This window comes from Lepidochelys kempii, chromosome 6 (genome assembly GCF_965140265.1).
Source record: "Lepidochelys kempii isolate rLepKem1 chromosome 6, rLepKem1.hap2, whole genome shotgun sequence".
In the NCBI taxonomy this organism is placed as follows: Eukaryota; Metazoa; Chordata; order Testudines; family Cheloniidae; genus Lepidochelys; species Lepidochelys kempii.
Window position 1 is genome coordinate 33254935 of NC_133261.1, and position 17037 is coordinate 33271971.

At 40.2% G+C, this 17037-nt stretch overlaps 1 protein-coding gene and 1 long non-coding RNA gene across 7 annotated transcripts in view; one reads left to right on the forward strand and one right to left on the reverse strand.

Annotated features, from left to right (window-relative positions):
- The window catches only part of LOC140912664 (uncharacterized), a 26689-nt gene extending 17379 nt beyond the window's left edge, over positions 1-9310 (reverse strand). Inside the window, exon 1 of the long non-coding RNA XR_012159338.1 lies at positions 8140-9310. This is a non-coding gene — a long non-coding RNA (uncharacterized lncRNA). The remainder of the gene's footprint in view (positions 1-8139) is intronic.
- The window catches only part of CYP2R1 (cytochrome P450 family 2 subfamily R member 1), a 51981-nt gene extending 38781 nt beyond the window's left edge, over positions 1-13200 (forward strand). For 5 of the 6 annotated variants that reach the window (XM_073347445.1, XM_073347447.1, XM_073347449.1 and 2 more), the window contains one exon: positions 1303-2848. In XM_073347445.1, the coding sequence (XP_073203546.1) occupies positions 1303-1478 (176 nt within the window). In that variant the 3' untranslated portion in view covers positions 1479-2848. Of the gene's footprint in view, positions 1-1302; positions 2849-5562 lie in introns of those variants that run through there. The other variant, XR_012159336.1, reaches the window with a different exon arrangement.
- Positions 13201-17037: the final 3837 nt, after the last annotated feature.

Here is a 17037-nt window from a genome sequence, read left to right on the forward strand (position 1 = left end):
CTTAGTAATGTCCATAGGTGCTGGAATTAAGGGTGCTGTTGCACCCCCTGGCTTGAAGTGGTTTCCATTATATACATAGTTTACAGTTTGGTTCAATGGCTCTCAGCACCCCCACTATATAAATTGTTCCAGCAACACTGGCAATGTCATGTAATGCTGTCGCTTATATAAATTAAAGGACATTTTGATACAAAAACTGATCATGTCATCTTAATGTTTTATAAGTATGTTTTATCTGAGGATTTTACACAGCCTCTGTCATTGTGGTTTCTAACTGAGTTTTGTTTGTTTGGCAGTTGATGCAGCTAGGCTAAGCAATCATTTGCTGCTTAGATTTTTGTGTCTGCTCAATTTTCATAATCCAGTTTCCATCTTTGAACACTTGATATTGCAAAATCTGAATACCTTATTTTAAATTTGGGTTTAGGACGTCAGCTAATGTTGTTTTTCCGATTGATCACTTTTTGGGAAAATAAATACAACTGATCTGGAGCAGAAATCTAAAGTATTTAGAACTCCTTAATTGATGCTGCAGATGCATTTATTGAATAGAGTGTTCTAATTATTCAAATGATCATATAACATGGGTTTTTTAAATTAAATCAATTGAGCAAATATCAAAACCCTCAAACCCTTCAGACTAAGGCTTTCATCTTAAAGAATCTGGAGAGTGTTTTCAAGCTTTAGAACAAAATAAATTAAATGTGTTACTTGTAATTTAACCTCTTCCTATTTATCTGCTCTAGTATCTTATAACATTGCTTCTTGCCTCCTGTACTTCATCAACTCTGCTAGCCTTGACTGTCTATTTAGCTGCTTCTCCCACAAGCACCTTTATGCTTCCAGGCTGCCTATTATGCATGGAATGAGAATTTGTGGATAAAGCCACTACACTATCCTATTTTAGATCCCTCCAAAAGTCCCACTTCTCCTGTGATATTTGTGGGTAATTACCAACTGATGATTGGCAATAGACTTAAACAAGTGCAGAAATTTAGTGAGTGACGAACATTGATGACAGTAGGCACAATTTTGTTGTCTTTTGCAAAAATCCCATTGATCTCATTAGCAGTTTTGCCTAAATTAAGACTGCAGGATTCGATCCAGTGGTACTTGTGTTGTCAAAACTACAAATGTTTTTAAAATATGACCCTTAATATAATTTACACATATCCTTTCCTATGAATCCTTTCCTATTGTGTCCAAACAGCTCCCCTTAGACTGGAAGCAGAAATAACCATTCTTTTTTGAAATGTAAGTGCAAACATAAATACATTAAATATATATATATTTTCTATTCAGGAAGAAGACATTGTCTTGGAGAACAACTGGCCAGGATGGAAATGTTTTTGTTTTTTACTTCATTACTTCAGCGATTTCACCTGCATTTTCCACATGCTTTGATTCCCAATCTGAAGCCAAAATTAGGCATGACATTACAACCACAGCCATATCTCATCTGTGCTGAAAGACGTTAAAGCATATGAGCCAAACTCTCAGCTGGTGTAAATTGGAATAGCTCCACTGAATAAATGGAGCTGCACCAACTTAGAGCAGCTGAGTATCTGGCCCCATCTTTTATTTATAACTATCTTGTTCGTAGTCTTGTCAAAAGAACAAGAATTCTAAACACTCTCTGTTAAAGGACTAACACACAAATTTTGTCTTATTCATAGGTTTTAGGTATTTAATGTATTTGTATGTAATTTTCACAAAAAGGCATTAATACTCTTCATGTGTTTAAAGATTCTGTTCTCACTTCAAAAATCTAGATCAGGTTCCATTTCTCGTTTCAACTTTTCAAGATTTCATTGAATTACCCTTGTGACAGGGTCAGGCTAGATGGCTACAGGAGAGTGATAGAAGGTAGATATATTAGCCCCAGGTTAAGCAGATCCCTTTATTCTGAGTAAGATAATGGGCTGTTCCAGAACAATCAGGAAGTTTCTGGAACCAATTGAGGCAGGCTAATTAGGACACCTTGAGCCAATTAAGAAGCTATCAGAATCACTTAGGACAGGCAGGCTAATCAGGGCACCTGGTTTTAAAAAGGACCTCACTTCAGTTAGTGAGGTGTGTGCGAGGAGCTGGGAGCAAGAGGCGCAAGAAGCTAAGAGTGAGTAGGCGTACTGCTGGAGGACTGCGAAGAACAAGCGTTAACCAGACATCAGGACGAAGGTCCTATGGTGAGAATAAAGAAGGTGTTGGGAGGAGGCCATGGGGAAGTAGCCCAGGGAGTTGTAGCTGTCACACAGCTGTTACAAGAGACACTGTACACAGTTGCAATCCACAGGGCCTTGGGCTGGAACCCGGAGTAGAGGGCTGGCCCGGGTTCCCCCCATCCTCCTCAATTCCCTATTTGAGACAAGAGGAGGTGACCTGGACTGTGGGGAAGGTCCTTGGCCTATCCCCTGACCCACTAGGTCGACCAGCAGAGACTGTGGGGATTGTTTTCCTTCCCTTTCCCCATGCTGGCCAGTGATGAGGTTAGCCGAGAGAACAGCAGGTCTGAGCCACTAGCAAAAGTGGCCAACCTGAGGGCTGCCATGAATCTCTGAGGCGAGCAAATCCGCCAATAAGCGCAGGACCCACCAAGGCAGAGGAGGAACTTTGTCACACCCTATTTAAAGATTATTAAAAAATTCAGCTACTGCCACACACAATATTTTCTATTATTCATGATATTTAAATAACGTTGAGAAAAATAGTTTTCAAGTTTTTAACATAAGCGGAAAACTGTTTTTAATTTGGGAGAATGTTCTGATAAATTTGGAGAGCTTGGATGAAACCTGTTGCAGTCAGAGTCCTCTCATGAAATCTCAAATAATAAAAAACTGCCCCAAACAAACTAATTTTTAGAGTACTTCATTAAAAATATATTAACCCCATTTTTCATTAAAAACCCTTTTTGAAATATGTTGTAATAAATCCTATCTATATATTCTTCCTTGACAAATCCCATCTTGCCCACTTGTATTCATTCACAATGGTGCTGCAAAGATAATTTTTCTGGCATGACACGTCAAGTATATCACCCCTCTTTTTACATCATTCTGGTTATTCCACGTTCGCCACTGCATCAAATAACAACTACATGTCTTCACTTTTAAGACACTTCATAGCCTATACCCACCCTATCCAGCACGCCTTATATGCTGTCATAATGTTGAATCATACCTCTGCTCTGACAGTTATGGCAGCCTTCATTGCCCATTTGTTACATTTTCAAACAAGCACCTTCTTGTGGCTCCCCATACCATCCTATCTACTGTTAAAAATGTGTGACTTATTTCTAGTTTAACCTGGCATACCTTTTAACTTCCAGCTACTGGATTTGTTATACATTTTTCTGCTAGACTGAAGAGCCCTCTATTATCAATTTCTGCTCCTCATGTAAATAAGTACATATATACTATGATCAAGTTGCCCCTAAATTGTCAGTTTGGTAAGATGGAGCTCCTTGAGTCTTTCACTGAAAAGTGGGGTGTTTTTTTTTCCATTATTTTAATTCTTGTGGCTCTTCTCTGAACCCCTTCCAGTTTTTCAACATCTTTCTTGAATTGTGAACATCAGAACTGGATGCAATATTCCAGTAGTGATAGATCAGTGCCGAATACAGAGTTAATATAAACTCTCTACTCCTACTCCATATTCTTCTGTTTATATATCCAAGAATCACATTAGCCCAGTAGTTCTTAGACTTTTTGCCAGCACAACCCCATTTTAATAAATTATTTTCTTCCGGGGCCCCAGACAGCATAGCGGATGCCATTTTGATCAGCATTAATTATATTACCCTCCTTTAATTCTTAATTGAGTCCAGTATCAGCTGTTCCAAAATTTTTGCCAGGATCATTGTCATTCTGTAAAGTCTTGTAATTACCTGGGTGATCGAATTTACTATTTTAAAATACTGTCACAACATTATCTTTCTTCCAATCCTCTGGAAGTTCGCCAGTGTTCCAAGAGTTACTAAAAATCAGGTACTGGACATTACTGATCCAGATTGCTCCTGGGCCAGCACTTTTAAAACCCTTGGATGTATTTTACTCAGACCTGCAGATATCAAAATGTGTAACTTCAGTAGTTGCTATTTAACATCCTCCTGAGTTACTGTTAGAATGGAAAGTATTTATGTCATCATCATGTGGCTTTTTCCCAGATACAGAACAGAAATATTTGACAGCTTCTGCATTTATTATTGACAACCCTATCATTTTCATCTTGTAATGGACCAACTCTAGGATTCTTTGTAATCTTAATATACGTAAACTCGTGATTGTTGACACTTCCTGTGTCCTTTTGTTTCCCTTATTAGTTTTCTGCAGTTCCTAACTTCTAAATTATATTCATTCCTGTCAGCTTCCCCATTTTTCCATTAAAAAAATGTAACTGCCCTCACTTCTCCTTCAAGACAGGATAGCCTTTTCTTCTCATCACGGAACGTAAGAATGAAAAAAAAAATCCCTCCATGTAAAATTGTTCCCTATGGTGAATTTGCTAATGTTTGTCCAGACTAGTTTTAAGTGTCCCATAGGAGACTATTATGGAGCCTTAGATGTCACGATAGGGAATCTTTCTTAGATTAATCCTAAATTTTACCTTCCTTAATTTCAGCACATTAATCTTAGCTAAACTCCCCTTAGCTATGCCTCCCTCATACCACAACAAACAATTCCTATTCCCCTTTGATGTTGTCTCCCTTCAAATATTTGTAAATCTATATGCTCCCCATCCTTGTGCTAAATTTACATATCATTAGCTTTTTAAATCTGTCCTCAAAATCCAGTACCCAGATCATTTGTTGCTCTTTTCTGGACTCTCTCCAATGTATTAATATCTTTCTGGTATTGAGGTGTCCAGAGCTGAAGGCAGAGTTTCCAGATACAGTTGCATTAGAACCAGAGAGAAGGGAACTATTACCTTTTTCACTCATAATGTGCTGCCCCTGCATATGCAATTAAAAATAGCCTTGGGAAAATTAAATTGCAAATTCTTGTGTAATTGGTTGTCTATTATGATTCCTAGTACACTTTTAGTATGACATCTTTTCAGGTTTCTCTTTCCTATTGAGTATCTCTTAAAAATTATTTCCCCCAGATTATGGATTAGTTTAAATTCTTGTGTATACCTTGTACCATTTCTCTGTTCTGAGTAGCATTTGTAAATGAGGACCAGATCCTGTTACTCCTCTTCATGTAAGTAGTTCCATTAATGCAGGCTTTTCTCTGAATTCCATCTACTATTTTTTCTTTCTTTGTTTCTACTATTGAGATGCCCAGAATTGAAATCAGTATCGTGGGTGTAGTCTTATCAGGAGCCACATTGACTTAATGCTACTTCATGTTCAGCCCAATATTCCATTAGTTTGGCCCTGCCATATCCACAGATGCCAGTTGACAAAAGCAGGCAGATAGCACGCTACTTTGTGAACACAGCTAGTCTACATGAAAATGTGCTCGTACTACAGTTACCTCATCCTCCTTCTCCCCTTCCCTACCTCTTTGTTTGTTCAGGCACTCCTCATGTCTTGTCATTAACCTAAATTTCATTTTTTTTTAGGGCTGGGACTATCTTTCCTGTGTTGTTACAGTGCCTAACACAGGGGTCGGCAACCTTTCAGAAGTGGGTTTATTCACTCTAATTTAAGGTTTCACATGCCAGTAATACATTTTAACAAGGTCTCTTTCTATAAGTCTATAATATGTAACTAAACTATTGTTGTATGTAAAGTAAATAAGGTTTTTAAAATATTTAAGAAGCTTCATTTAAAATTACATTAAAATGCAGCTCTTATCAGTTTAGTGTGATCCTTGCCCTTGGATTTCATTGCTGAGTTTTCCAATGTCTGGCACGTATTTGGATACTTTAAGCTGCACACAGGCTTCTGAGTGATCAGTTGTTAACTGGCTCCGAGAGGGACAGAGGACAGATTTTATGTGTGAAAATACCTGTTCACACAGGTATGTGGATCCAAATGCTGAAAGCATTGCAAATGCAATTTTCTTCAAACAGTTAAATTTCACTGGCAGGGACGTCCAGCAGGTTAGAACAGAGGTCCCATGATCTCTCTCGGTAGCTGCAAGTGCACTCCGCAGATCTCCAAACTTTGATGCCCACAATTCTGAGCTTTTTAACTGAATGAGCTGCATTTCGAAATCTGCAACACCCATCCACTGAAATACAGACAAATCCAAGTTACTGTCATTTAACTTTTCAGGTTTAATTAGAAAAGAAAGCATTGGGCCAAATTGCTGGAAATCTTGAAATCTGTCAGAAAATTCTGATTCCAGTTCTTGCATGTACATTCTAATCTCAACATCAAACGCAGTGCGCTGTTCCACGTGGCGTGATAGTGATGTAAGCAACAAATCAGGACTTAAAAATATCCCAGTACAGTGGCGCTGGAACAATTTTTAAGGTGGGGGTGCTGAGTTGTGCCCCCTCTTGCCCCTGTCTGCACCCCTCACTGCCCCAGGCTGGGGCCAGTGGGCCACAGCTGGGGGCGGCTGCAGGCTGGTGGCCGGCGGGCGGAACCCTGGCTGGCAGGGGGCTGGTGGCCGGTACCCCAGACCAGCAGGGGAGTGGCCAGGACCCGGGCAGTGTGAGTGCCACTGAAAATCGGCATGCCATAGTTTGCCTACCCCTGACCTAACATAATGGGTCACATGTCCCTGATTGGGGCCTCTAAATACTACTGTAATATAAATTGCAGTCCATTATCACCACTAGGTCTGTCTCCCCACATTATCTGTTCTCATATGCAATTATAAATTTTATATAGTATATATAAAGGTCTCTATATCCACAGTGTCTGTGTGTTTGGATGAATGTTTTGTGTTTAACCGTATTATAACTTTACATTAGCATTATCATCACATGAAAAACTGTTGGGTTGGAAGACTGAAAAACTACACAATTATTAAAATATAAATAAGAACGTGTAATTAAATACATGCATAGTTAAATTCTTATTTTAGTTCTAATTTATAGATGAATGCTGGGGCCAGATTTTCTGTGGGTATTACTCTAAATTGTGTGTGCCAAAACAGAAGCTGATGCTGCACATTTCAAGTGTTCTTGAAAATTTTTGCTTTTCCTCAGTTCTGTGCTTAACAGTCTTTTTGTGGGTTATCCATCTCCTTTAAACTAGGGGGCACAACCCAATTTGTCATTCCTATATTTGGGATGGACCATTCCACTTAAACCACCAGATGGTTGTATTCTCAAAGCTATAACAGTATCATGAAAAATTACTAAATATTAAACCTACTAACTAATTTTCTTTAAATGTTAACCTTACAGTAGAAGGGAGAAATAGCTTTTGAGAAACCAAATCAGTATTATGTCTGGAATATGGAATTAGAAAATACAGAAATCAGGAGAACAGAAATTAGACCCCAAAATGTGTTTGCTCTCTGTTTCTGCATATATTAGTCCTTACTCTGTGATACAAACTCCGGAAATATCACAAAGGTGGGAGCCATTTTGACTCAAAAATATTTTAGAAGAAATTTGCATTACTAAGAGACTACAGATTACAATGCTGTTCTCCTGAATGGTTCATTCATGGATGAGGAGATCTGTCTTTTCATGAGACCTAGAATTTCTTACATTGTATCCACAAACTTAGTCTAGTATGCTGTAATATCTCAGGGAGGAAGACTGGTTTTCCAGCATACATGTCTTGGTCTCTGTGCTGCTATTAAAGATAACAAGCTTGCTTTCTGTACCTTTGAAAGATGAAAGGTAGACCATGAGTTTGTTTTTTCTAAAGTTTTCTGTTTTCTTGAAGTAATTTCTTGGTAAACTGTTGAGATCCTAAACTTCTGCCACTCCCTCTCCTTGGCATACCTGGAGCTTGGACAGAAGGATAGGAGGATTGTGCTTTGTGATCTGTGAACATGAGTTCACATTACGATTGTGCCTTTTTTGGTGCCAACTTATCATTGTGGAAAGATACATTATTGTGCTTAATCTCCTCTGGTAGATGTATTTGTACCAAGGAATACCACTACAGTGTATGGTCCCTTTTCTTCCGTTCTGTAAGAAGGATTATCATTGCATCTCTGAAAGCAAGGAGGTAAAGAAGCGAAGTTATATCTCCAAGGGAGTATATAAACCCAAGCTTAACCTTACCCAGGAAGTCTTCATTGTTGCAAGGGGAATCCTGCAGTCCCTTGTTAGCAATGTTCCTTCTTTCATTCCAGTTCTCTGGCCCAAGAAGAAAGAAGCCAAGAAAGAGTACAATGACAACTAGAAAAATGAGTTATAGAAGAACACCACCTGAAAATAAAGAAAAACACTTTGTTTCAAGTGCAGGCTCTCAGAGGAAGAGATTTTAGTACAATCTTTCAGATTGCTGGGCTCTCCCTCTTCCGTCTCAATCATGACAGGTCCTCTTTCTGATGGTTGGCAGCTTACCAGCCCCAGTTCATCACCACCACCAACGTGGGTGACAAATGGCAGGTCCTTTCTTGTTGTGGGCAATAACTTCTCAACTGAACACTGAAGGGCAGGTCCTTTCTGGTGGCAAGCCATCCCCGTTTCCTTGATATAACAGCTTTCTTTTGTCTACTACACGTACTGTCCTCTTCTACTTCCTCACCTTGGCTCATTCACTGTTACCTCCATCTCTTCCTCAAAAAGGGAGCACTTGGGGAATGCTCTGTGACAGGCTCTATACAGGAGAGCGATAGAAGGCAGATATATTAGCCCCAGGTTAAGTAGGTCCCTTTTCCCTGGGTAAGGTAACAGGGAAGTTTCCAGAACAATCAGGAACCTTCTGGGAAGAATTAAGGCAGACAGGCTGATTAGAACACCTGCAGCCAATCAAGAAGCTACTAGAATCAATTAAGACAGGCAGGCTAATCAGGACACCTGGTTTTAAAAAGGAGCTCACTTCAGTTTGTGGTGCGTGTGCGAGGAGCAAGAGGTGCAAGAAGCTGAGAGTGAGAAGGTGTACTACTGGAAGACTGAGAAGTACAAGCATTATCAGACCTCAGGAGGAAGGTCCTGTGGTGAGAATAAAGAAGGTGTTGGGAGGCGGCCATGGGGAAGTAGCCCAGGTTGTTGTAGCTGTCACGCAGCTGTTACAGGAGCCACTGTAGACAGCTGCAATCCACAGGGCCCTGGGCTGGAATCCGGAGTAGAGGGTGGGCCCCGGTTCCCCTCCATCCCCCCCCAACTCCCTACTTGATACTGGAGGAGTTGACCTGGACTGTGGGTTCCACCAGAGGGGAAGGTCTCTAGCCTGTTCCCCGATCCACTCGGTGGATCAGCAGAGCCTACGAGGATTGTTCTTCTTCCTTTTCCCTATGCTGGCCAATGATGAGGCTAACTGAGTTAACAGCAGATTTGAGCTATGAAAGTGGCCAAACTGAGGGCTGCTGTGAACCTCTGAGGCAAGCAAATCTGCCAGTAAGCGCAGGACCCACCAAGACAGAGGAGGAACTTTGTCACAGCCCTTAATCCTGACTTCCCTTTCCCCCTCCCATTACTGTTTATCTAGGGCTGCAAGTGCAATGTGGGGTTTCTCTTCGTGTTTTTTCTCTTCCTTCACTGTGATTTTTCCTGGCAGTATAAACTCTTCCTCTACTTGGTACAGAGAATCTGAGCACTCCGGGTAGCCTCCTAGCTTTGGTGCACACAACCAGCCCTTATCCCCTCCAGCTTTGAAATGCAAGGTTGTGCATTAAGATGGCTGATCTAGCAGCCCTACTCATTTCCTGTCCCCTTTAAAGTTGTGAACTTCTTCTGGCTACTACCTCAATGTTCCCTCCCCAGAGTCCTTTTTTCTTCCAAGGGTGTGTCTAGCCTGCAGCTGGGAGGTGATATTCTTAGCAGCGTAGACAGACTCATGCCTACTTCAGCAGAGCTAGCATGCTAAAAATAGCAGTGTGGACATTGCAGTAAGGACAGCTGCTCAGGCTAGCTACCCTAGTCCAAGCCCCACTGATTAGCTGGGTCCAAGCTCAGGTAGCTAGTTCGAGCTGCTGCCTGGGCCACAACATCCACCTCTAGGGGCCAGCTGCCATTCCTCCTGTTGTGCATGGTTCTGATAATTGGGTACAAATTTATCCTAATGGTAAGCTCAACTGTAAAAATCTAGTGAAAGTTCATAGGATGTCACAATAACCTATAGCAACAAATGTTGACAGGAAAAAGGTGCAAAGGTGAGACAGAGACTTAATTAGTCCAAACAACATTTTTGGCATCCCAACATGGGGCCTAAATACACACTCAGAAGCTGCCACCTTGGCAAACAAGCAATTGTTTTCAAAGTTAGTTTAAAACAAAAGTTTGTTTTAAAATTCTTAAATGTGTTGAACTTGTTTGAGATAAGCATGCCAAGTAAATTGTTAATTATTTTGCTTTTTTTTAAAAAGAGGTTTGGCAATTTTTTTAAAATTCTATTTTTTTAAAATCTTAAATGCTTTTTTGAGGTTTATAGTTTCTGTGATTGGTAATCATTTTGAAATTTACTGAAAAGGTATTTTTAAGAAAAAGTAAAAATGAAGTGATTTAAATAGTTGAAAGTTAAGTTACTAATGCACACTTTATCAAAGTAACATCTTGGGTAACCCTCTTGTTAACAAAATGCCATTTTAATTCAAGGCTGCTACTGCATTAAATATGAATTAAATCTCAAACAACCAGAACTAGGAGCTTTTGCACCACCACATTTTTTGGTGATGGTTTTGTTTTGGCAATTTTTTTTCCTTTTGGATTTTGCGGAGTGTGTGTGTTTTTTTCCTTCTTGTTCTTTTGGATTTTGCAGTGGGTTTTTTTTTTCATTCCAGTTACGTTTTTTAATGTTTGTGTTTGTTTTTGTTCTGGGCATGAGACACCGGTTAGTGCTAGTATTGCAGGTTAGATCCTTGTGATAGACTATGTTGCCACAATGGTCATACTGTCATCACAAATGTTGGTGGCAAAACAGGTGGGCTAAGTCTGTCATGAACTACAAATGTCTGAATTTTTACTCCTTTGGGTGTTGCAAATTGCTCATGAATGCAAAAGTGATTCCAAAAAACCATCATTTTGTTGCTTCTTTTTAAATAAGACAACACACTTGGGTAAGAATGCCATCAGGGCTAAAGTTTTTCTCCAAGAGAGCAAGCTTAACCACTAATATATACAATTTTCATGGTTTGTGTAAATGTGCAGCTTTTACTGTGTAAGAGGCAAAAACAGCCCCTCCTCTATCTCCCCTCCCCCATTTGTCCACTTGGGGCATACAGCTAAAGAAGTGACAAGAACTAGTTTGTTTTTAAACATCTTACAAATGACTGCATTGCATCTTCAAGAGGGGTGGATTTTGTCTGGCTGGCCAAATGAAGGGAACAGCGCTTTACTGCTGGGGAGTCGGGGGAAGAGGTCCGAAACTGCTGCAAAAGGGGAGGACGGATCAGCGTGGTCACTGACTCATCCCTTGGGAACTGGAAGGGCAGAAGGGTTTAAAAGGGACAGCCTCGAGCAGTGAAGCCCCTCTTACATGGAGCAGGCTAAGGCTACACTCACCTTCCCTCCCCCTTAGCTGGTAAAATACCAGGTTTGGTCAAGACCTATGTGGGCACTGCACTAGCTGCCCCTTTTCAGGGGGGCTGGGAAGGAATTTTTCCCTCACCACCAGATTGGCCTGGTGGAGTGGGGGTTTTCCCTCTGCCTCCCCCACAGCAGGTTCAGGGAGGGCTTTGATGATGTGTGGCATGAAGGGGTTAGGCTTTATGTCACAACTCATGTAAGTGTGGGGCGGATGTCCAGGGCAGGTACTCCATGGGGAAGGGATACAGTGACGAGATAATGGCTTGGAAAATGACTTAATCAGGTGGTGTTGGTTAAAGGAATCGATTGGGGATGGTGGGAGTGGTTGGGGCTCCTATGAATGGTACGGCAGGGAGCCAACCCCCCTTCCTTATAGCACACTTTAAACCTCCTATGGGGGGGGGATGGTAAGATCCCATCAATGGGTTGGTTGGGGGACCTGGATGAAAAAAGAGGGACCTGATGGAAGCCCCCAGGTAATTACTGAATGAACACGGGGTTACCTGCACTATACACTTATCTTCTGGGTCAACCCAGACACCTAATAATAAAGTTGTGGCCTGATTAAAACCATACCAAGTGCCTTATATCTTTTAGTCTAGCTGGACAACAACAGCAGCAGTTTTAAATTTTGTTTTAGCTATAGGTGAAGTGAGTTGTAAGTTCTTAAGCTCTGTTAAGATCTGAAAGGTTTAACAGTCATTTTTGTAATATCTGATTAAATCCCAATTTTTGGGATAAGAAATTTGCAAATTGTAAAAGATAATCAAGTACCTTTTTCTTTTCCTTTTTCTATATGCTTAAAATGATAGGGTTTTTTTTAATTGTGGTTTTGTGAACAAACGTCTGACCTTGGCAGAACTGATTGATAAAAGAGAGAGCTTATGTTGTTGTGATAACTGGGCCTATAAATTTAATCTAATTGTGAGCTCAGCTGTAAAAAGTGAATGTAAGTTCATAAGATGTCAACAACAACAAACGTTGATGGGAAAAGGTGCAAAAGCAAGACTAAAAGACTGAATTAGTCCAACAAAAAAGGCCTGCTCATATAACTCAAGGACTGTGTTAAGTAAGGACTGTGGTAAACTAGGAAAGTATGGAACGAGAGATCAATGAACCAAAACTGGTGTGTTGGAAACAAGGCCTAATAGGTGGGCAGAATGAGGGGATGGGCTGCCCACCACTCCCTTTTGGAGTCCTTAAAGAGACTCTGGGAGAAAAACTGGTTACTGGAGCGAGCTTCACTATTATGGCTGCCACCCCTACTGTCTCCTGGGACCTTGAGCCTTTGTCATTCTGATCCTGAGGGATGTCCTGAGTAGACTGGGCCAGAAAGAGGGACCCAGGTGACATCGCCACCTCTACTGGGACCAACTGAATCCCAACCACCATCGGGGATGAAATGGGATTGGAATCTAGCAGTAACAACAGTTCTAGCCCATCTCAACTTCTCTTTTCCCAAAAGGACAGTTATCTTGATACCACCTAAGAGACTGCCAAACAAAGGGGGGTTTCCTTCTAAAAATTCTCTTCAGCTAAAAGGAGAGTGAACAAAGGATGATGATAAATAAAAGCATTATTTAATACTCTCAGCATTTTAAATGTAAACTGTTTTTCCTACTCTTCTTTATCTTTAATAAAAGGTTAAAAGGATTTTTTATGGGGTGTTTGTATATGAAACTCCAAACCTTGTGTAATATTGGACAGTGATTGGGTTATGTTAACATCTTTGGTCTATTTATTCCATCTTAATTATTACAAGACACCCTCTGAAGACACTGAGGGAACATGCTGATCCCCCTTACAGAGCTATATTCAGAAATGTACCTGCACTGTCCAAGTTTTGTGTCTCCGCCAGCTCTGCATGCTAAGCAACTGCCCCTCTCACCCCACCCTAGTTACCGCCCTGCTTCAACTCACTTAAAACCTCTTTCTTTTTGTTAATGAACTTGTTTTACTTTTAATCTAAACCACCCCCATGCTGTGTGTGAATCGAAGTGATTGTTAATTCCTTTTAAAGGAATAAACTTTGCTTTTGTTCTCTTTAAAGAAGCCACGAATCTTATAACTTCTCTGGATGTTCCAGGAGAGGGCTAGACACTTCAGGACAGATGGTTTTGGGGAAATTCGGGACTGGAAGTGTGGTGGGCTTGCAAGGCTGGTTGAGACCAGGGTGGGGCTCTTCCATTGTCAGCAGGCAGCTGGGGTCAGGGCACTGAACAATGAGGCTGTGGAGCACCCAGACACTCAAGAAACTGCCTGCTTGTCTGCTGGTTGTTTGGGTCTCACCTGTGAGCCAAGCAGCAGAGCATTTAAGGCACCCAGGGTTATAGGACAGGTCGTAACATAACCTCTTACTGATCTGGATTGCACCCCAAAATATTACAAATGTATAATAATAAATATACTATTTCTGTAATTTGCAATATACACTAATAGCGATTAAATTCCTGCCAGATACCACAGTTAAGCCATCTTTAACTGAGTAATGTACGGAGAAGACAGAGAAACTGACTGTAGTCAAATTTTATTAAGGATAAAATAGGGCTAAGATCAGGTGAAAACTACTGTCTTATTTTGAAAATATGGCTTATTCTAACTTAAAATGGTATGGTGGTGTTTTATAGATAATCCTTCAGTTATCTCCTCCTAATAATTATTCAAAGGATCAAACACATTATCTTCAATGTAAAGCGAAGATTATTAAAATAGGAAACCTTGAAAAGGTGAAGAAATACAGTAGATGGAAATAAAACTCATAGGAATTGCTTTAATTTTCATATGTTACTACCACTAAACATTCTGTAGTACAAATATTTCATCTGGACAAGTCTATACAACTATAGCTGTGCTGTTTATAACAAATTTACTTAATTCTGTACTTGAGACAGAACACAAACTGACATAAAATCCTGCATTTTATGCATACTTTTAACACACTATTAATGAAAAATATGTACTACTTTGAAAAGCTGACAAGTTTTCCTCAACTTTTAATCATATTGGTTCCCCCCCCACAATATTTTACAACTTTATCTTTACAACTAAAATACATTTTGTAAAGTTTAAAAAGCTGAAAGATGATATCTGAGAATGGTTTGTGGCAGTGACTATGAAGTGTAGTCTGAGTGTGGATGGGGTGCTGCAGGTTTTTTCTAGAGCAGCATGTAGGATTACTTACTAGTAATGTTAGATAAATGCAGCTACTATAAGTAGTACCTACTATCTGGGCATTGAACCAGTTTTTATTTAAATCAATTGGAGTTTTGCCACTGACTTCACTGGAGCAAGACTGGGCCAAAAATTTCAATAAGATTTGTAAATTCAGCGTAACAACCAGTTCATCTCTCTATATATTACTATGGGTACAAGTAATTCAATGACTCAGTCTGCTCCACCAGAGACCTTATGTGGGTCTTTCTTACTTGCTTTGTCATACAAGCACTGGCAATACTCCTGACCCTGGCCCCCTGCTTCTCACAGTTTCAATGGCTGAAAAGAAGCTAAAATTTTTTAAAGGCTTAAAATCAGAGAAAAGAGAGTTTCTTATTACTTAAAATTCAAGGACAGGGCCCCAGACTTCACTTGGTATGTATCACATTTGTTGAGGCAGGGTTCTGCAGCCATGAAATTCAAAGATCCTCAGAAGGAATGTATCAAGCCATTTTTTATTTTTTTGGCTAAGACTTTTTTTTAAAAGAGATGTGCATCAGGCCATAAGTGGAGTGGACTTTAAAAAAAAAACAAAAAAACAATCTTATGTCATACACAAAGAGAGAGAGATATCTTTGTGGATCTAATGTTAGCCTAAAAGGACCCCATGGATAGGGAAGTGGAGGCAGTCCCTGGATTTTTTTCTTTTGACCTGCATACCACACAATTTTCTGCAGCATTCTTTCCTGTATGTCCAGGTTTGTCAGATGCTGTTAGTTATAGCAGGATTAGGTTTTTCATTTAGTCCATCTCTAAAAGTTAAGGAAAAACCTACCCAGAATCCTCTTGGCTGCCAACAGCCTCAGTGTAATTGCCCAAGGCTCCCTCACGTTAACTTTCAGTTTATTCAGGGGCACACAGAGCATATGCATTAGGCCAGTGGTTCTCAAACTTTTCTACTGGTGAACCCTTTCACACAGCAAGCCTCTGAGTGTGACACCCTGCCCCCTATAAATTAAAACCACTTTTTTATATATTTAACACCATTATAAATACTGGTGGCAAAGTGAGATTTGGGGTGACCCCCTATGTAATAACCTCACAACCCCCTGAGGGGTCCTGAACCCCCGTTTGAGAGCCCCTGCATTAGGCCATAGATGGAGCGGAGGATATCTTGTCAATTTAGAAGATAGCCTTTGCCTTCAAAAGGGATAGGTTCTGTAGGGAAATGCAAGATGTCACTCTGATTTGATTTGTCACATACTAAAGCCTCTCTCTTCCTGTGCCAGCCTCCCAGATAAGGAGACCTAAGTTCTCTTCCTCAGGGAAAAGTCACTTCTTTATGAAATCTTTAGTAAATGTGATCCCAGCTTTCAGATCAAAGATAACTGGGATCCTCCCACAACCAACTGCCCACAAATAATCCTGACATGAAACCCTAATCTTTTCTCTCAGCTCCGAAGCAGGGGCATAAAGGTTTGTAGCTGTTTGCCCTTACCTTCTGCAGACTGTCCTCTGGAGAGTTCATTTTCATCCCAGTGGACAGTCATTCCCGCAGATTCATAAGTCTTTACCAGTCTCTGTGAAGTATTCCCGTGAAGCATTCCAACTGTCTGTCCTTCCCAGAATAGTGGTCTGTTGCTTCTGGGAGCTGTGCTGGGAACTGAGGGATAGGTAACCAGAGAACATCGCAATCAAAATAACTTTGAACATTGCTAGTGCAGACACACTGAACATTTTGTGCTTAAATGTATAAAATACAACTGGTTCAGTTATAAACAGTTAAGTTCTCTAGAACAGAGAAGCCCCAAGAGTAAGGCAAGCAGCCTGCCTATGTGCAATTTATTTTATTTTTATCTTTGCTGAATAGAGTTAAAATATGTGGGGAAATGACCACATTAAAAATTGGGTTGTTATAATTTACTTACTGAAGAGTCCATTGAGAATTTCTAAAACTGACTAAGTGCTGATTGAGCCATAGATAAAAACAGTTGAATCTGCAGTAAAAACAGATAACATTAGCCAGAGTGCAATTTTGGAAAAGCCTGCCAGTTTCACTCTAAAATTGTCCAAAGTTTAAATTTTTTCTTTTAATTAAAAAGGCTACATGCCTTTTGGGAGGGGGGAGGAGGGTTATATTGGATTACTGCATTTCAAACCATATACTTAAAATGTAAGACAATTTGGTTTGCAGTTTTTGAAATGAGAAGTTAAATCTTTTGTATAGATAATGAAAATGTACTGCTATTAAAGGTCCCAGTCCATCAGAAAGCATCCTCAATAGAGACTCTGGGTAAAATCCTGACGCCACGAAGTCAATGAGAGTTTTTGCCATCG